The sequence below is a fragment of the Dermacentor albipictus genome, chromosome 1, assembly GCF_038994185.2.
Source record: "Dermacentor albipictus isolate Rhodes 1998 colony chromosome 1, USDA_Dalb.pri_finalv2, whole genome shotgun sequence".
NCBI classification, from domain to species: Eukaryota; Metazoa; Arthropoda; class Arachnida; order Ixodida; family Ixodidae; genus Dermacentor; species Dermacentor albipictus.
In genome coordinates, this window is record NC_091821.1 from 405,567,829 (window position 1) to 405,587,018 (window position 19,190).

At 45.0% G+C, this 19,190-nt stretch overlaps 1 protein-coding gene and 1 long non-coding RNA gene across 2 annotated transcripts in view; one reads left to right on the forward strand and one right to left on the reverse strand.

Moving 5' to 3' along the window:
* Window positions 1–13,608, reverse strand: part of LOC135903545 (uncharacterized) — a 49,683-nt gene extending 36,075 nt beyond the window's left edge. The window contains exon 1 of the long non-coding RNA XR_010564838.2: window positions 13,558–13,608. This is a non-coding gene — a long non-coding RNA (uncharacterized lncRNA). The remainder of the gene's footprint in view (window positions 1–13,557) is intronic.
* On the forward strand, window positions 1,609–6,656 carry LOC135903581 (cuticle protein 10.9-like). The gene is made up of 3 exons (XM_065433902.1): window positions 1,609–1,745; window positions 3,545–3,697; window positions 5,193–6,656. Exons 1-3 carry the CDS (start codon window positions 1,734–1,736, stop codon window positions 5,526–5,528), a joined length of 501 nt encoding a protein of 166 aa, XP_065289974.1. The 5' UTR covers window positions 1,609–1,733; the 3' UTR covers window positions 5,529–6,656.
* Window positions 13,609–19,190: the final 5,582 nt, after the last annotated feature.

A 19,190-nucleotide genomic window follows, 5' to 3' on the forward strand; every position in this document is an offset into this window, starting at 1 on the left:
GAAAAATCACTTGCGAGTTACGGCATTTGACGCTTATAATGACATGCGCCCTCGCGTCTTCTTACGGCAAGAACGCCTGCAGTTCAGAACAGGTTTGCCACACTCTTTTTTGCTCGAGCACACATCAAAAAGTCGGAGGACGTCACGCTGTGCGTTATGACGTGGACAGTCTAGCACGCGCCCGAAGGGATCTAAAAAAGACGCCATGTTCTATAAGTATATGCCGTTCGTGGCTTCATATAGTGATTCCACGTATGTGCCTGCACCAACCAACTATAATTAGCCCGCCTAAAGTTCCGTTAGAGCTCAGCGCGTAGGTGTGCCCGAGCACATTGGCTCGACTTTTCCTTTTTTATTTCCGGTGCAGCGGCTAAGCCCTAAATCCCGTTCTCCTGTTTAGCGCTACAAGATCTCACCACAAACATGCTTTCGTTTCGCCTTCAAGCCAACTCAGTCAGTGCAGCCCGCGGGGTGTGGATGGAGGACGCGCGTAGGTTTGTGTTTTCTATGCACCTCACCCCGCTTTCTTTTCAGCGAACGTTCCTTCACGCGCTCTTTAATCATTCAAGTGTCTACTCGAGGCCCGAAACACCGCGTCCACCCCTCTTCGACCCGTCAGACGCTCGACGAGCGCGGAAATAACCTTGGCTTGCCTCCGCGCTGCTCCGAGCAGCAGCAGGCGCCACACGGCAGCAGCGGGTCGTCTCCCAAAAAGCGTCCCGAGAGCCGCACCAGGCATCGTGCCCGCAAAAGCCGCGAGCGTGTTACGCTGACACACATTTCGGCTTCGCGTCGTGTCAGTCAAGCGAGCCCGAGATGACGGCGCACTGAATCCATATTCAACTTCTTTTAACTTACGGACAGCCGGAACGCGGGACGGCTGTGCGCGCGAAGGACCGCGAACGCCACCTCATCGAAGCGTCGTCCGCAATGTCCTTGCGCGCTACCTTGACTGTACACGCCAACTCTGCCCTCACAATGGTCCGAACGCTCAGCGGCAATCAGCAGCATGAAAAAGCTGCCACTGCCACGTATATGACGGACCGGTGCGAGCCACCTTCCCACCCCTGCTCCTGCATAAGCTGCGACACAAAGGTCGTCGATGGCTGATGCAAACCTCAACCGCCACCCTACCCTCTCCGACGCCCCGTACCTTCACCGTCACCCCCTTCTTACACAAACTGCACACCTTCGTAGCATGGGTGAAAGTGAAATCTCTCACGCGGGGAGGCTGAGAAATACCTCACTTCTCTTTCCATTGCGCCGAGACAAGACTAACGGGAAAAAAAAGTAAGGAAAGAGACAGCCGTCGTCAACCACGTCGTCCTCATCATCTTCTTCTACTCCTTTTGCTTTCCGAACAGTTCCTTTTAATGTTCTTTCTTATTCTTTTCGTGTTCCCTTTCATTGCACGCCCCGCGTTCTTCATGACTCTGTCTCCCTTGTTTGTATATTATTTTTTCTTTGCGGCTGCCCACCCTGCGCGGTGCCGACGAAGGCGAGAGTGCTGGAGTTCCGGCGATTCGCTTTGCGGCCGGCGAAGGCGGGGACGGACGATCCGGAGACGCGAAACGCGTGACCTCGGAATTGGGACAATGGACGCACCGCGGGCCATGTGCCCGTGAGTATAAGAAGGCCCCGCCGCCGGCAACATGTCGTCAGTCGCAGCCACAGCTCGCTATCCGCTCCTCACCGTCAGCCACAGGGCTTACTAATCTCCTTCCGCAGGAATAATGATCGCTCAGGTGAGTTCGCAACGCGCACATGCGCTACCACGGAGACGCAGCAGGCTGCTGTTCCCGTTGACGGTACGGGGGCGCGAAGCTTCAAAGGATGGTGGGGAATTAAGGAACAAAGGGAGGCCTGGTAGGAGCTATGGGAATTAGTGACACGAAGGGGAAGAAGAAGGTATTAAGAAAGAAGGGAGTCTTTACGGGAGTGACGGGGATTCGCAGTCAGAAGGGAAATGTCATTAGGCTCAGTTCCCGCGCAGACATACACACTTTTGTGTTTATATGTTTAGGGCTAATTTTTAGCGGTGGGACCTAATACGGAACTAACTACAATGATGTACCCAGTTCGTACGGCGTAGACTATCTCTTTTCAAGCGATAAACAACTGACGTAATACTATACAAATTGTAGAAAGCAGAAAAATAAGGCTAACTTTCTTCAATTTTGTCCTGGGGCAACGCAGCAGTTATGGTGCTATTTACGACTTCTCTAACCTAACTACACGCGGCAACATCTCATAGAATAATTTTTGAAGCGTTGTGTTTAACGCCCGTCAGTTTCTGAAGCACATAAATGCAGCTAGAGTTAGCACTACATTTTATATGATCCTAAAACACCGTTTCAGCCTGAATGATCCTATTGTTGAAGAAGGGATATAGAGTAGTCGCATATTAGAGGTAGATAGTTTATGAACTTATTTCCCTGTGGAGTATTACGTCGCGGATTCGAACCCAGTTGTGACGGCCGCATGACGATGGTGGACTGTAAAAGAATGGCCGTGCACTGTGTATTGGGAGCAAATTTCCTAACCCCAGGTGGTCAAAATTTATTCGGGTCCCTCATAACCCACACGCAGTTTCGGGATGTGCAACCCCACAATTTGAATTAAATTGCTTGCACATGGCATGCTTCCTTTCGAAATGAATCATAGTTTTATTGTGGTTAACTATAAGATGACACTAATTGTGCATTATGTCCGACAGGGGCTACAGGAGGTGCTTACGGTTTTACAATGTATCGACACTTAGGTTCCGTGGCGTTGCTAACGAATGCTAACGAATTTCAACCATCCAGTTAGACGGAAACCGTTTTGTCTCTATCATGCAAATTGCGCACACCATCAGTTGGCGTAAGCAAGTAAATAGACGTCGTCCACTTCTTTTGTATAAACTGATCCCTGTATCCACATCAAAAGAAGCCATAATACAAAACCTGGATCGCTAGGCTTTGTTATAATTGAGAAAACAGGAAGTCGAAATGTGTCATTAAAGTAAAAGACGCACGCTGTAGTATGCAGAGTAATGCACTACTATAGAGCAAAAATCACTGCCTTGTCAAGTGTGGGAGTCTTGCAAGAGTACAGGCAGCTCCAGTGACGAAGCGGAACAGCCTGCCCTATCGGTTGCGCAAAATAGGAATCCTGAATGTCAAAGCCACACTTTCAAATGCCTACGGCGAAATCAAGAGAGAGACAGAGAGAGAGCTAATGGAGGAAGGAAAGGCAGTGAGGTCAACAGTATTCGTCCAGTTTTCTACCCTACAAGTGGAAAGGGGAAGGGGGAGTGAAAGAAAGAGAGACAAAAGACGAGCCCTTATCGCACCTTCACATGCACTAAGCCAGGTGCAGCGTATCTATAGTCAGGCACTCACGTCTGTCGCCTTCAAGTACTGTAGAAGAGCTCGAATGGCTTTCTGAGCTGATGAGTTACGAGGCCAGACTCCCAATACACTCGCTTCTATAACTGGCCTGTCATCCGAATACGGAAAATTCTAAAGAGAGCACTTGCAATACCATGTTGTTGACTCCGCAGGTGACCTTCGCCCTCCTGGTGGGATACGCTTCATGTCTGGCTACACACTACGGTGTCGGCGCAGGCCACTACGGCGGTGGTGCGTACGGCTACGGTGGAGGCCTTATAGCTGCTCCTGCTGTAGTCAAAGCCATTGTTGCTGAACCCGCCTACGTAAGAAATCCATTTTCCTCTTGCACACAATGTCACACAAACAACCCGTTCCAATGAGGATAAAACACCAAATCGTTGCCTGAAACTATCGTGATAAAGTAGCCTGGCGTGATAATGTGATATCATGTTACGAAGTTTTTTAAGAGCTTTCCAAAAACTTCAGGATGGTCTCTTGCTTAAAATAGCGTCGGGCATAACATTGGCGGCCCGTCATAAAGCCGGCAATGTTTCAGTGCGACATCCCTTCCGACCACGAGTAGATTATATATTTCCTTCATCACGCTCAGTGTACAAAAGTACTTCTATGCCTGTCCATGCCATCGCAGCGTGTTCGCCTTCGTCATAAATTGCGCTCAAGACGCAGAAGACAGTGCGATGATATAGTACCTACAGTGCATGGTAGAGAGTTTCCACGTCAACGTAAACGTCTCGTCACAGAAGCACACCATGCACCTATTATGTGTTTGCAGGAGCAGGATCATTGAGTGGTGTCTGTATAAAGCGATAGGGGAAATGCACCAGTTTTTTGAAGCATTGTGGGGCACGCATGCATTAAAGATCATGCACAAGCCACAAGACACGTTCGACAAAAAGGGATCGCTTCGAAAAAAAAAGGAAGAGAGCTCTAAGTATTCCTGTTGTCGGTTTGAATAAGTTTTCGAACTTTTACTTATTTGAAAATTTATTCGGCCAATTAAATACTGTGAATGTTATGGTCTAATTGCACCAATGAAATAGATACAATTTGAAAGGAAATACATATGTTTTCATTTCTTGAGCCGTGCCTGCATTAAAATGTTTTCTAGGCTAGTAAAAACGGCCACTGTCACCTCTAACAAGAAAGGCGATGGGGTTATCTAATTCGATGTTATGGAACTGCTTAAGAGAAATTCGCAAAGCGCGTTGACCACAAGCGTTTAACGGCAGAAAATGTTTTGGTGGGCTCTGGAATGCTTAAACAATGGGAAAAGTGCGACAGCTTGAAAGCAATGAAAGTATGCATGCTTTTCACTAAAAATTCAGTAGAATGCATCGTTCTGACAATTGGGAACAAGGGTAGGCAGGTGTACAAATGCCAGCGTCATCAACGTCCCCGCTAGGAAACTATAAGAGTTTGACTTAGCCTTATGTATACGTAGACGAAAATTCTCTTAGTAGCCTTATCACCACATTCTGCCTTTCGCATTCGCTTTAGTGTCCACTAAGAAAAACGTTACAGTAATAAGCCATGTTTACTCTGCTGAAACACGAAAATAGGTTAGCTATCGCAACGACAGCATAACTCATCTCCCGCCATCCACTTTGTTGCAACGCACGGCGAGGATTTATTTGTCTGACGGCCACCACTCCGTTAGCGAGCACATATTTCGCTCTCTTAAAGAATGCCGCAGTTTGTCAAGCAAGGACGACGTTGAGCAAAACGTTACGAGTTAATAACTGGATGATTTGACCGTTTTGCATATAAAGTAGTCCTTCCCTGCATTCATCTCTGCAGCCCCCGCAGCCATACGAGTTCGGCTATGACACCGTGGACGAGTTCGGCACGAGGCTCACTCGTCAGGAGAGCAGTGACTCGGCCAACCAAAAGAAGGGTTCGTATGGCTACACCGACGCCAACGGCATCTACCGCCAAGTGAACTACGTGGCCGATGCCGGCGGCTTCCGTGCCACCATCTCGACTAACGAACCCGGCACTGCTCCCGGTGAAACCGGCGGGGCTGTGTACGATGCCAAACCCGTCGCCGTAGTCGACAAGCACCACGTCAAGGCGGCCGCCGCCATCCTGGCTCCCACCTACGCCGTTCATCCGGGATACTTTGGCAAATACTGAGCTCCGAAAACGCACCGAGCAACGCGTGACGCACGTGGGAATCAGCTATCCCATTTGTCTATGACAGAGTTGGTCTTAGCTGCGCATTTTTCCCGTGGGTGCGATGGGCTGAACGATTTGTTTCTATATGGCGGACTTGATCGGTGAACAGGAGAAACGTACGTGGTTCGCGGAGGCGTCGCGAAGCAGACATATGTGATAGCTGTGGTCTGGCCAACTGTGAAGTGCTCCTACTGTCTGCCAAGATGCAAAAAGGATACTGTTTCATAGGCTGGCGGGAAACAGCGCTAGAATTTGCTCCGTAGCATACGTCACCCATAGGAGTGGCATGCAGCTCCCTCGTCTGCAGTTGATTTGGGACATTCCGAACACAAAAAAGCAAAAAAAAAGAAACGAAAGCAGAAAAGGATACTGTTATGCAGTTGGGACTTTCAAGGAGTTCAAAACATAGCGTTACACCTCCTGGAGATAGCGATAAGATCGACAGCGACCCGTGCGTCACCGTGGCTTCAGGACTTCAGAAACGGCCTCGGCATAAATTTTTCAGTTCCTAGGGGAACAGAGACATGGGTCGGCGAGCTTCGGCGGTGAGGGGCGAACGCTTGCCTATAGCCTCTCCCAAGAAGCAGAATTCCTTTCTCAATGGTCTCCGTCACCATTCACTGCAACGTATTTAATGTGGCTATTGTTCTTGCACGGTTTCCGCTGTCTGTATTGCTTCAAACTTCTTGCGCTCAGTGCTCTCTTCTGTCCTTCCACTGCCCTGCAGGACCCGCAATGCTTAAGCGACATGTCATCGTGTGAATTTTTGTGATTGTGCGCTTTTCTTGTGCGATCGAGCGAAGGGGGAAATGCTGCGCTTTGTTCGTGTGATTGTGTTTGTGATGGTAGTGCGTCGAGGATGCCAGACTCGTTGAGCAATGTGATTCGGGCAAAAAGAAGCCCGATCGCTCCGTTCATTTTGAGTCGTCGGGGTTTCTCATTTGGCTTTCGAGCGGTGTCTCTTAGAAATGCGTGTGGATAAGCTATATGTTGTCTTTTGTGTTTTGTCTGCTTGTTATATGTACTGTGCTGTCTGTCGCCTATTTATTGAGAACGCAATAAACATCAAAGTATTATTTAAGCATACATTTGTGCTCCCTTCATTTGCAACAGCAAACGTATCCTAAAGGCTGGGTGAGGTCCGGGATCCACCTCATCTGCTCTTGATCAAGGGAAAACTAAAAAAACGAAACGCTGTACTGCGTCAGTTAGATCTGTTAACACATGGGCGCGCTCTTGCAAGAAAAAAAGACTTGAGCATTTGGCAGCTACGTTAGGTTACCTTTCTGGCACTTTCCAGAAAACAAACATTAAACAAATACAGAGCATTTTAAAGTGATACAAAGACCGTCTCTAAACACATTGATGCCATCCAGAAGTGTTCGTCGCGATGTTTCTTCTTTTATTTCGTTGCACTTAGTTTTTTTCCATCTAGAGATTTCCCTTTTTTTCTGTTTCAAAACTTCTAAAAGGCTTGACTACTCACGTTGGCTAATACTACAGTAAATACAGGGCAGAAGGATTCGTCTAAAAGTATTTAGCAACCGGATAAATATTTGTATGGCCTTTAACACCTGGATATTAGATCATTGTGAGCAGAGAAATAAGTTTTTGTTAAGGCTTTCTTTTAGCGTAGAAATTTGTAGATATCGGGGTCTGTTTAGACGCAGTGCCACTTGTTTTGTACTGTGCAAATGCGATTAATAGTTTCTGCTTTTCACGCTCCTCTGTCAAACACCTCGTTTTTCTCACAATCTTTCGCGACTTTGGGCTTCACAGAATATGTTACAATGTCAGGCAAAGCTACTAACGCCTTCGATGAAGGAACGATTTCGAGCAAACCTGACGTCTCGTCATAAATCTGAGTAATTGTGCGGAAAGAAGTCTCTTGGAAGACAGTGCGAACTCAAGGGACCTTTAAGAGTTCCGATATTTTCAAGTTGTTCAGTACACAATTCTCAACGTGCTTCTGCAATAATGTCAGTGCAATGTAGCTCTCATGCATAAATGAAACCAATAATTTATTTTTCAGCATGACTGGGTGGCGTGGACAAGTCGGCCAAAATATGCCATTCTGAAGAAGCCTCCCCCTCCCCCCCCCCCCGGCCCTTTTGATTTTTCAGTGTTGTTAATTAAGCATTTACCTTGACAGGGAGGTACTTAGTTTTTCAACTTCAGTATGCTCATATTTATTGGTTCATATGTACGCGAATCTTTCAGGGAAAGTTTCATTTCTGTTTTTCTACATTTCAAAATACATTGCGCTGTATACAGCAGCATCATTTTAATTTCCTGCCCTGGAGCGCACGGGGTGTCCCTTGATAATGACGACACTACTTAAGCGGGGAAAACATGGCGGAAATGAACAGATCACGTTCTCAGTTTTTTTTATAACGAGAGTCGCTTCCTCAAATATTCTTTTTTGCGCGAATTGCTGTACACGAAACTTTTCTGCCTGCAACAACAACACGACTGTATATCATATTTCGCGAACTACAGTCATGCGTAATCCCATAAAAAGTGAACCCTACAGAACTTCACAAGGGGAAAAAAGTAAGCGTTTCAAGAAATATACGGTGCCTTCAAAGAAACGTCCACATAGAAAAGCAGTAAGCACAGCAGAAAGGCATGCAAATATGCCGACATACATGACCGTAACCATGATGTAATTTCGTATTGTCGAGTTAAAAGTTTTGAATGTCTCTCTGCATCGTTTACACACAACAGCAATCAAACGAGTATTTTTGCTCGGTTTTGTATCATTCACACGCATAAAATGTACGTGTCACCAAAATATGTTAAATGCACATATTTTTTCAACCGGAAAAAATGGTCGTACTATCACTCGACTGAACCGATTACCACAACGCAGTGCTTAGGGATTCTGCTGTGACGCGGAGTGACAATACGGACCCCTTCACAATATAACCCCCGAGTTATACTTCCAGTACCTGAACTAATGCGTTTACACTGCATTCGGTTAAATGTTGCTTAAACGAACTACTTCTGGCCCAAACTGCTACAGCGGACAAAGTTGAACGTGTACGATGAATTAAGTTATTTTTGCGCGTCTGAATGGCCGTATTGGCCTGAAGCACTGCTTTGAAATCAGGTTAAAATTTCAGTGCCATATTTTTTTGGTATAGCACTTCCTTTGAGCTACACCACCATCTACTTGAACCTTTCATCAGTGCGGGCCATGTTTTGCGCGTAATTAGTCTTCGTCGGAGGCAGTGACCTCGACTTGACACAGTACTTACTTGTTGCTGCATGTGCTCGTCTACATTGCATGCGTCAATTCATATGTCACCCTCGTTATGCGGAATAACGTGTTATGCGTATGGCGAGGGGAAAATCTTCAACGATCAATTAAGAATCTCTTTCTTTGTCTCTCTCTTTCAAGCTCAGCTTTAATTCGGTAAGTGTGCAAGCAGAAGCACCATATACAGAGCGGAGTATCCGAGCTGATTGAACCCTCTTATGACGGGGTGCAGCCTCAGTACAAAAAATATCTGTGAACTCACTTAGACCTTGACCAAGACACCATCCTGAAATCGACAAAGTGGACCAAGTGCCGTCTGGCAACGCCCCATTTTTCGCCGCACTGGGGTGGAGCCTCAACTATTAAACAACGGATTTTCAGTTAGTTTCGTATTTGTTGTATCATGATAACTAGCATTCGGCATTAAAATATTTTACACAAGACACTTGCAATTTTGTTTGTGGTGATAACGAGGAGAAATAGACAATAAATATATTGTCATTTTAAACAGAGACCAGAAAGATCAGTATACTAGGGTCATAGCACAAGAATGATGGATTGCTGACGTGTTTTGACGCGTGTGTGCTATAAACAGCACTAAAGGTTGGTGCAGAAGTATCAATGCAAGAGCCAGCGAATCAAGCTTACACTCAGAGACCAGTGTATACCTTTTACTGGAGCCACAACTCGCATTTGAGTGTGCTTGTGTGAGAGGAAAAACTGGGAAACAGGACAGGCAAGGAGTTACGACAAGTGTGCGTTATTCATTTCTGTTGCAGTCATAAACTCATTTTCTTCACACTCAATTCAAATCAATGGTGCCGGCCACTTTGATAGAAATACTTGAACCAGTACAGTGACTTCTGTCCAAGAGACATTTTCTATGGGCTGATCACAACTTGAGTGGATGCCCGGCTGAGCACACGAGAAATCGGTGTGTCCTCGTCAAACCTAATACAGCCAATTGAACAATCGGCTCTGATACGCAGTGTGGAGCAACTCTGTTTTATCACTACTCTGTTTGATCAGTAATCCAAGTTACGCAGTACAAGTGTGAAATCGTAAATGAATGCATGAAAAGCACGATATGCCTCTTTCTTCGGTTTGCGCAGTGACAGTGGTGTTTAGATGTACTCGCTAATAGGCGCTAATCATTTGATGTAGTATGGCTGGACTTTGTGCACTAGACGCATCCTACCTTCGCTGCGTTTTATCGCTTTGTTCATTCTTCTTAGCAGAGCTATTGATAAGCGACAGGCTTACATAATATGTAAAACTGTGGGATGTTTATACCGCAGAAGTTAATAGGAGAAGCTGAAGCGGAGCGATTTCCGGCATGCCTTTGCAAGGCTAGATTCACGTGTAGCTGGCGTAATCCTTTTGCTCCTTTGCCACTTCAGCTCGTTGACGGGTCCCCGAAGCTGGGGCTCCAGCGGGGGTTCCTGTACTAATTTGTACCGGTTCCTTTCAGCACAGTTAGAGCAACATGTACAGTTATTATTCTCGGCATGCGTTATCTAAGGTTTGCGATAAGTATACAGCCTTTGTCAACAGAATACCCGGCTACTCTACACTTACAGCATATATGTTGTTTAGGTCTGTTCGGTAGCTCCAGGGTTGTTCCTGACGTTCCAATTATCTAAATATTGAGCAGGAGAATTCTTTTAATTTCCAATGCATCGAAAGCTTCGACACGTCTCAGAAACTCCTTTAAACAGCCTGCAGTAAGCCTGATGGTGGCAGGCAACGCAACCCGTATACGTTTGACGAGGAGTAAATTTCGTTCTGTTTCTCTACAATGTGCGTTGGGCACTCCTATCTGCAAAGTAAATTGCTGGTTTGGCCAACTAGAAACTATATTTCACTTCAACAATAACATATGAATGGACTGTCCAAGCTGAAAGTTTACAGAACAAGGGCGGAGAGGAGGCTGACTATATCAAAGTAACCGCTTCGAAATTCCATGATGTCCTCAACTTTGCAGCAACTACTAGTCGTGATACTGAAACAGCCCGATCAGTGCTGTTTAAAACTGCGCATAGCAAGGGCAAGAAAGTTTGTTTTCTATCACACTACATTGTCGCTGCGTGCACGTTCTCTAGAAAGGATTCCTTGTGATGCCCGGACTCGAAGCTAGCGTGCGAACTTGTGACAAGTACTTTCTCCCTCAAATATTAAGCTTAGTCAAACACTTTTACGTTAAGCATAAGTTTTGGATTGAATACTCTAGTCGTTTGGACGCGAATGCTAATCTTCTCTGGCTTATGTGTATTGCTCACGGCAGTGCGAGCCGTACCCCTTGTGAGAGGCACAAGCCAAGCTGACGCTGACCTTTCAGGATTCACTACTGCGGCCACACCTGAATTGAACTGACTTGAATTCTGGGGTTTCAAGTGCCAGAACAACCACTTAATTAGGACGCACGTTGCAGTAAGAGAGTTCGCAATAATTTTGACCACCAGGGGATCTTTAGCGTGTCCCCAATACGTGGGACTCGGGCGTTTCTTGCAGCGGCCACCCCTTGTTGGACTCATGTTATCAAGCCTGTTGAAGGTGGTTCTGGGGCGCTCCTGCTTCAGTTCAAAATCACAGTGGTAGACTTCTATACTACTGCGGTAAAATCACTGAACCGCGTGTGTGCCGCCATCATGTTGTTTTTAGTAATGGTGGAGTGCATCGACATCTTGTTAACTCAGCAATGCACTAAGCAATCTGACATTCGCTCAGGATGTCAGTGCGCGTTCCAACCTTTCGATTCATAGAGTGCCGTGTCTCCGTACCACTTGTTTCATCTCGTGTGACAGCGCGGTTTCCCCAACTCGGGAACCGACTAGCCCGGCAGTCAGTCCTCAACTGCGACTCCAGCAGCTTACTGCTTTGTTGTCAGAATGCATCTTTTTAGTACAAGTGGCGTCAGTTCTTTTCTCTAGCATTGTCCTTGCGTATAACAGAAAATGACGATAGTGTGGATCAAAAAGAGTAAAAAGAAGCAATGTACACCGACTTATGTGTAGATTAATCAGTGTATTGTGAATGCAGTTTAGTACCTTTAAGCCTGCATCTCTTGCTTCCTCGAAGAGCGTACATGCAATGATTTAATCATGTGGGTATGTTTAAGCCCTAGCTTTAGGTCCAGGTTTTGAGTAATGGGCAGCAATAAAGCTTGCGGGTGCTGAGAGGAGAGATATATTATTCTTGTGTGGACAGTAGGTGCCTAGTTTCTTCCTACTGCCTTAGCCAGCTGTCGTACCTTTTCCCTAGCAAGCAATAGTCACGTCAGCTGTGTAGTTCTGATTTAAGGGATATTTAGCAAAATGTATATATTAGAAATTCTACGTGAACATTTGACGAAATAGCACGCTAGAATAGTCAAATTCTTAAAATAATGACTTCCTTGGTGTGTTGAACCATTGTTGATTGTCAGATGTTCAAAAAAAAGAAAAAGGCAACATACCAAAATTTATTAGCTGACTAAGAACAAAAAAAATAGAGTCAGTTTCTGGAACACTGAATTGGGAAGTGGTGCATCTATGATTCCAAGGTCATACAACACTAAAGTTACTATTGAAATTGTAATTTCAGGCCTGCTCCAATTTTATTATCCGCAAATTTTGTTTGTTGGCATTGGTCCTTCACGTGTGTGTTTGTGAGTACTATCATCATTATCATCATTTACTTACCCGTAAAACCCCTCTTGTGGTATTACATAAAGGGGGAGCATGCATAAGAAAAAAGATCGTTCAAACAGTCATGACTGAAGTAAAAACAATAACAATAACAATTAGAAGGGCACAGAAGGTGAAATGCAATGCCAGTCAAACACACACAGTAAAAACCAATATATTCAAAAAAGGTGGAAAGAGCAAAAATAAATCAAGATATGTTAAGCATCAATAGTCAGAAAGTTCGTTAGCATATGTCGAAACTTGGTAGGGTTACGTTCGATTAATTCGTGGTCAGGTAGGCTATTCTATTATAATTCGGTCTCCACTACAAAAATTATCATAACTGGATTTCTTGTGGCCAATACGGCAGTGGCATTCTTGTTACAAGCATCGCAGGAACGTATTCTTGTATATTTTTCGATATTTTGTTTCTAGAAAAGAAAGGAATAGACAACCCATTATTGACCTTTGACTCATATTTTAGTAAATGTGAACTGCGCAAACAATCGATTGTAAAGCACACTTCCTTCGAGGATGCACTGACTACCATATATCGCCTAAAATTGGCCATGAGCAGCTAACCATTGTTTTTAACGCATGCGACTCCATAAACAATTTATTTATTTCTATTTTATTCCCTCTTCTTACTATGTTGCAGATTACGCCGAATTGACATGACCCTTACCCGCTGTGATTGCTGAGCGGCTTTGTCATCAAGTGCTAAGCATGTGAATTCTAGATCAAACCCCGGCCGTGGCGGCCACATTTCGATGGGGGCGAAATGCAAGGACGGCCGTGTACTTAGATTTAGATGCACCTTAAAGAAGCCCATGCGGCCAAATTAACACAGAGTCCCCCACTACGGCGTGCCTTATAATCAGATGGGGGTTTTGGCACGTAAAATAACACAAATTATTGTTAATTAATTATCATGATCCGTCGGAGGCGTTAGTGTACCGACTTTTCTATGATTACGTTGATCATTTGACTGTCCGGCCGACTAGCCTAAGCCAACGTAATCTTAACCATGCACCCGATGTTTTGGGCTAAGCAGACACACCTTTGCACGTGCGTACGAGTAATTTCTGTGGGCACCCTGACTCCCTGCAAGAAAACTCGTTTTATCGAGGAACGTTTACCAAGGCAAGTAGGCAGCGCCATCTCGTAGAGTTCGCCGTAGGCTAAGCTTTTCAAGAAAGGGTAATGAAAGGATATACAACTCTTTCCGCTTGTCTCGCCCTTCTCAGACGCCAAGACCCAGTTTCGCCGCACGTCGCGCGTTCTCAGTGGCGCCGCGGCCACGGCGCGGAAGAAACACATCACTCTTCGCAGTTGACACGTTCCCATGAATTACTCGACCCACGTTCCGGCGGGCCAAGTGCTGGACAGATCTCACTGGGCGGCGACGCTCCTTGAACGTAGGCGAGCCACTGAGATTGCCCGAGCGTAACGACCTAGAACGCTGCCTTCATTTTTGTTTGCACACGGTGCCACTCCGTGTCGTGTTTTGTTGGCATTGGTTTCAGTGGCTACGCTTCAGAGGGAGAGAGGGATTTCGCGGAGGAAACTTACTTCCGCGACAATGATGCACGCGTGTTGCGGCGCAGCTGATGTCGCGCTCGAATTATTTCCGACTGATTTCGCTTGAGTTTTGAAGTACACTAGCTGGGTTACCTCTGCGGACAGCTGCGTCTATGAGCGTTTGACTGGTGAAAACCTAATAGTGCCGGAATAATAGAGAAAAGAGTGGCCGTCTCCTGTTATTCTGCGTAGATAATGCTGCTCGATGAAGCGGTTCGGTGCACTGGACCAACCGCTGCATCCTCACTTCACCGCCGAGTTTCTACATGTATGTATAGTAAAGAACTACTTACTACAGAAAAGAATAAGATGCTGCAGATTTTACTGTTTTCACAAGATCAATCCGTGTGTGAGATTAGGTCATAATGAGCTCAGGTGAGAGTTCTATTGCTCTGAAAGCGTGATTGAAAGCCAACACGCCGTAACATTCTGGTGAGAGGAAAGTGCTCTCGTCTAGACGACTAATATAAGAGCTCACACAGTAGCACGCAAATAAAGTTATAACGAGGGCCATCGGGCAGACCTGATACTGTCGTTAGAATTCTGCAATTTTTCCGTTACTTAGGCAGCGTGCTTTACCGGAAGTACAAAGAGACAGTTGCCATGTGAGTCAGTATCGCGCTGCCCGGAGGAAACGAGAGCGCAATGACCACGCGGCTCACGACTGACGACAGGCCCGCAGGCAGTGAAAAACCTCGAGAAGTACTTCGCAGCCTGTGCAGGTGCTGTCGACGCCGACTACGAAAATCGGAGCAGGTCCGCACTCACACTGCACTTACGCTACACTTGATGGCACTTGCACAGGATGTTGATGAATAAATTATCACTGGAGGCCCGCAACAAAAGCTATTACATTACAATTGTGAAGGTCGATGTAAGGATGGTAGAATTATGAACGCAAACAGCGATTTCTTGCCAATAGAAAACGGCGAAACACAGCGGTCAATATTAGGCCACTTACTGTTTAATCTGAATCAGCATGGCTGACCTCTCTTTCATTTTGAAGGTGTCTCTGCTCGCGGATGACACGGCTCTAAGAAAACTACAACTTTGGAGTTAGTGTTTTAAAGAGGATACACTTAATATTATGTAATATTATGTTCTAAGAAGTCAAATTTCTCCATTAAACAGAAAACATAACTGGGGCGTGTTCATAGACCTTACAAAAACGTTCAGTTAACTAGGCAACTGTATTTAGACAACAACAGTGATACTAGCTGCTCCTTTAGAAATACTCATTATTCCTCAAAGATTAAGCGCCAGGGTTTAATATTGCATGAAACCTACTCATTGACACGCCACATAGAATACTTTACTCGAAAACGTCGAGCAGTTTCTGCCATGACATACACGTTAGCTCGGTATGTGATACTAAATTAAGATCAATTTAGTAGACTTTGGGCGAACCATTTAATCAGATACGGGGTAACTTTGTATGGATTAAAATCACCATAAAAGCTGTCTGTACGGAATAGCGTATAAACTGTATGACGATTATTATTGAATGTGTGCTATTTGAAACACGCGTAACTCATCACAGTTATTGACAAAACAAAATGCTTAATGTGAAACAACTTTACCTCTGCGTTGTTCTTTTGAAACACTTTATTTATTGTAATACACTTAATGCAATAAATATAAAAATACGTCAGCTTCGCAATACTGAAATATTTGTTCTTCGTATGGTTTCTGCAAATTACAGGAAAAGCACACTAATGCATTAGTATCAGTAATCCTTAATATGGTTGCCTAAAGATGAACATTAGTTATTTCGAACACTAAGAATATACATTGAAGAGTTTGTTTTCCCTGTAAAACTATAGTTGGTTTGCGTTACTTTGGTCATTTTGTTTATTCTTGTTCATATGTGTGCAATATGGGATGTCAGTTTTATCCTGCTGTTTTATTGCACTGCTGTCATTGAAGTATTCGGAAACTACGATGAACCATGCGTGGGATTTTGCATGCTTAACCCTGCAAAATGAACTTTCAGTGCATGGAGCCAATAAATCTGATCGCGTTAGCCGCATGAAAACAATGATGCTTGCGCGGGCTTGTACTTAATTAACCTTGGCTGGCACTCCATTGAACAACATTGCTTAAACATGATAGCTAGCGTATGTAACATTGTTTTCCTTCAATCTAGGCGAGCGGCTGCCCAGTCCGACATTAACGCTTTGGTGCTTCAGAGCGCTGAATATTGATTTTTGCAAATATGCAAGATATGACATGAATTACACTAGAAACATCTAAAAGAACCTCTTTCAGACTTTAGCAACTAACTGTTGGCAATGTACGCTTTTTTACGTTCCTCTTTATTTAGTCTGCGCTTCTAAAGAAATCGAGTATTACTGCAGGAGCGAAAATGTTTCGGACCTCTGCCAAGGCCTGCCAAGGTCAACTTTCCACCACTGCCAAAATTGACTAACATCGCCAATGAAGACTTAAAAGGCTTTAATGCCGGTGGTAGTTGGGTCTTCACAGCGCAATTCCAAATGCCAAGAAACCAATACAAAAAAGTTTGGAGGATGCTTAAGCTTCGTTTTTAAGTGTGGAACACAATCGCATCCAAACATCTGATTGATTTTCACACTTGCCGGCAACTGGAGCGTATGTAACCGTAACGTTTACTGGGAAACGCTCGCGGGGAACGTTATGCACGAAGGCGGGCTTTCTGGTAGAAACGCGGCCTCTCGCATGGGCCGCGATGCGGTGGAGGCGAGCGCCATCTGGAAGTGTTTTAAGAAAGCGGGGGCGCCACTTTGTGGACTCCGAGATGTTTACGTGCCGGCATGCGCAAATGGTGGGCGCTGTCTCCAGTCTATGAATCGTAGAAACGCTGGAAAAGGGGTTTGTTTGAGTTTTTGCGTCATGGAATTATGTTTTCTCGTATAGTCAAATAACATTCAGAGAGCTATCATCTCTTTAGGTTGTGTGTAAATCATAATTTACGATTGTTGCATGTATTTTAGCTTGAGAAATTCAATTAGTTCAGTAATTTCTTGCGTCACGAGGAAGGCCTGGGTATAGGTGGTTCGAAAATCGTGTCGCCGAAACGACGTCCGACGTCGACGCCGGACTTTCTGCGACACGGGTTCCTTAAAGCTATCGCGTTCAAATGCGAGCCATTTTGTGCCTATGTTGGTAAGTTGAAATTATGAATGTCTGCACTAAACTCCTATTGTAAATTGTTCAGCATAACATTAGGCTTTGTACCTCAAAGTTATTGCATATCATCACCATATACTATCATAACATTCATTCGAAAATTCCTAGTCCTGCAAATACACAAAATTTCATTGGCATAGCACGCAGCTCTCACAGCCACGTTAGACTGGCCATTTTTCTTCGGTGTACAGTCTCGCTTAGCGCTGTCGACCAAGTTCTGGACATCTCAACGTTTATTATACTTTGACGCGTACCAGGCTTGGACAGTATATAGGACCAAGAACTAATAAGTGATGGACTCCTGTTAATTATATACCACTTGTCAACTCTTCATTAAAAAATCATTTTGTCGTGAAACGTCTATAATATTGGTCAGAGGGGGCCGACTGCTAAACCACATGTGACGTACTACTCAGGTGCCTTACTTTGGTATAGCTGCGTATAGAGGAAAAAAGCCATTACTCAATAAGGAAGTGCCACGCACACAGACTGCGGCTGACGCAATCGGAGCAATATTTTACATATCGGTCTGCGTTCACATAGGCACGTACAGGCAGGCAGTATATTTGTCGAACCGAGCGCGGGTGACCGCGTTTGAGAGAGCGTACGCAGCCATAATAGGTATTGTCAATCAAACTCAAAGCAACGCTCATCAGGAGTTATAAGGCCTGCAAGTGTGCAAGTTCTCGCAGAGATTTAACGCTTGCGGTTTTGTGCTTCAATGCATAAAAGAGCGTTTTTTTTTAATGCAAGCTAAAGAACAGTTCATTTGTATGACGAGTTTGATGGCGCATGTCTCGAAATCGCTGCCACCCTCAGAATTTGTTCTAAGTCGGTATGCCTGGAATCCTCCTTGCTGCGATTCGTAGATGATTGAAACATGTTCCGTAATCTCACTGATTACAAGGTTAAGTCGAGTAATCACGTTATTCGAATACAAATATTTACTTGTAGTAGAAGTAATATGGACCATATATATATATATATATATATATATATATATATATATATATATATATATATATATATATATATATATATATATATATATATATATATATATGGACACACACAGTGCATCTGACGATGGTCTGCTCCGGATCACCGGCACTTGTACTTCTTCCCTCGAAGAGGCATGGCGCGTGTCCATTGATCTCCTGAACAACACTTTGCAATGTGGTGAAGGCGTATTAAATCATAGAACTGAGACCTCAAACAGGTGTAATTTAATGCTAAAGGATGTTTTCTCGCATTTAAAGCGACAAGATTTGTTTGCTTCATTTGGCAGTTTTTGCAGTAGGTCGGTGGTACGACGGTAGGTCGGACTTGAGGAAGGGAAGGCGAGGAAACGCGCAAAGGGCAAGGGCGCGTGCTCACGTCTAACTGAGTTGCGGACAAGGCCGAAGAGAGAAGGTGGAAGGGCTGCAGATCATTGTAGCTCGTTCGTCGTGAGAAGGCGAGGGAAAAGGCGCGTTCTCTTGGGCAAGCAAGCGGCGGAGAGGAAACGGACAGAAGAGGAGGGGATCCTCTCACTTGCTCGTCCGTCACTTGGTGGCTCACTCATTCGTTCGGTCTCTTCGCTTAGATCATCAATAATTGTCGGTATTTTCTGGATAGTTTCTTTTTATCATTGAAGCGTGGCACAAACTCAGTGGCACATACCCAGGGACCGAAGTTGGCCCGACGGTTGGTTTCAAGCCTGGTTCCCTCAGCACAGGAGCGCGATGCTCTGCACATTAGACCATGGACTACCCAGGGACGCAGGTTGGAGGGAAAGAGGTTAGATAGCGACTGACAGACACAGTGAAAACCGAAGCAGAAAACTGCGTGAAGTTCTCACAGAGTGATTACCGCATAAAATAATTTAGAATAAGGACAAGGTTTTTTTCACTACAGTGTTGTAAGGCGTTTATTTTGGATTGTGCCATAGCCAACGTCGCAGCC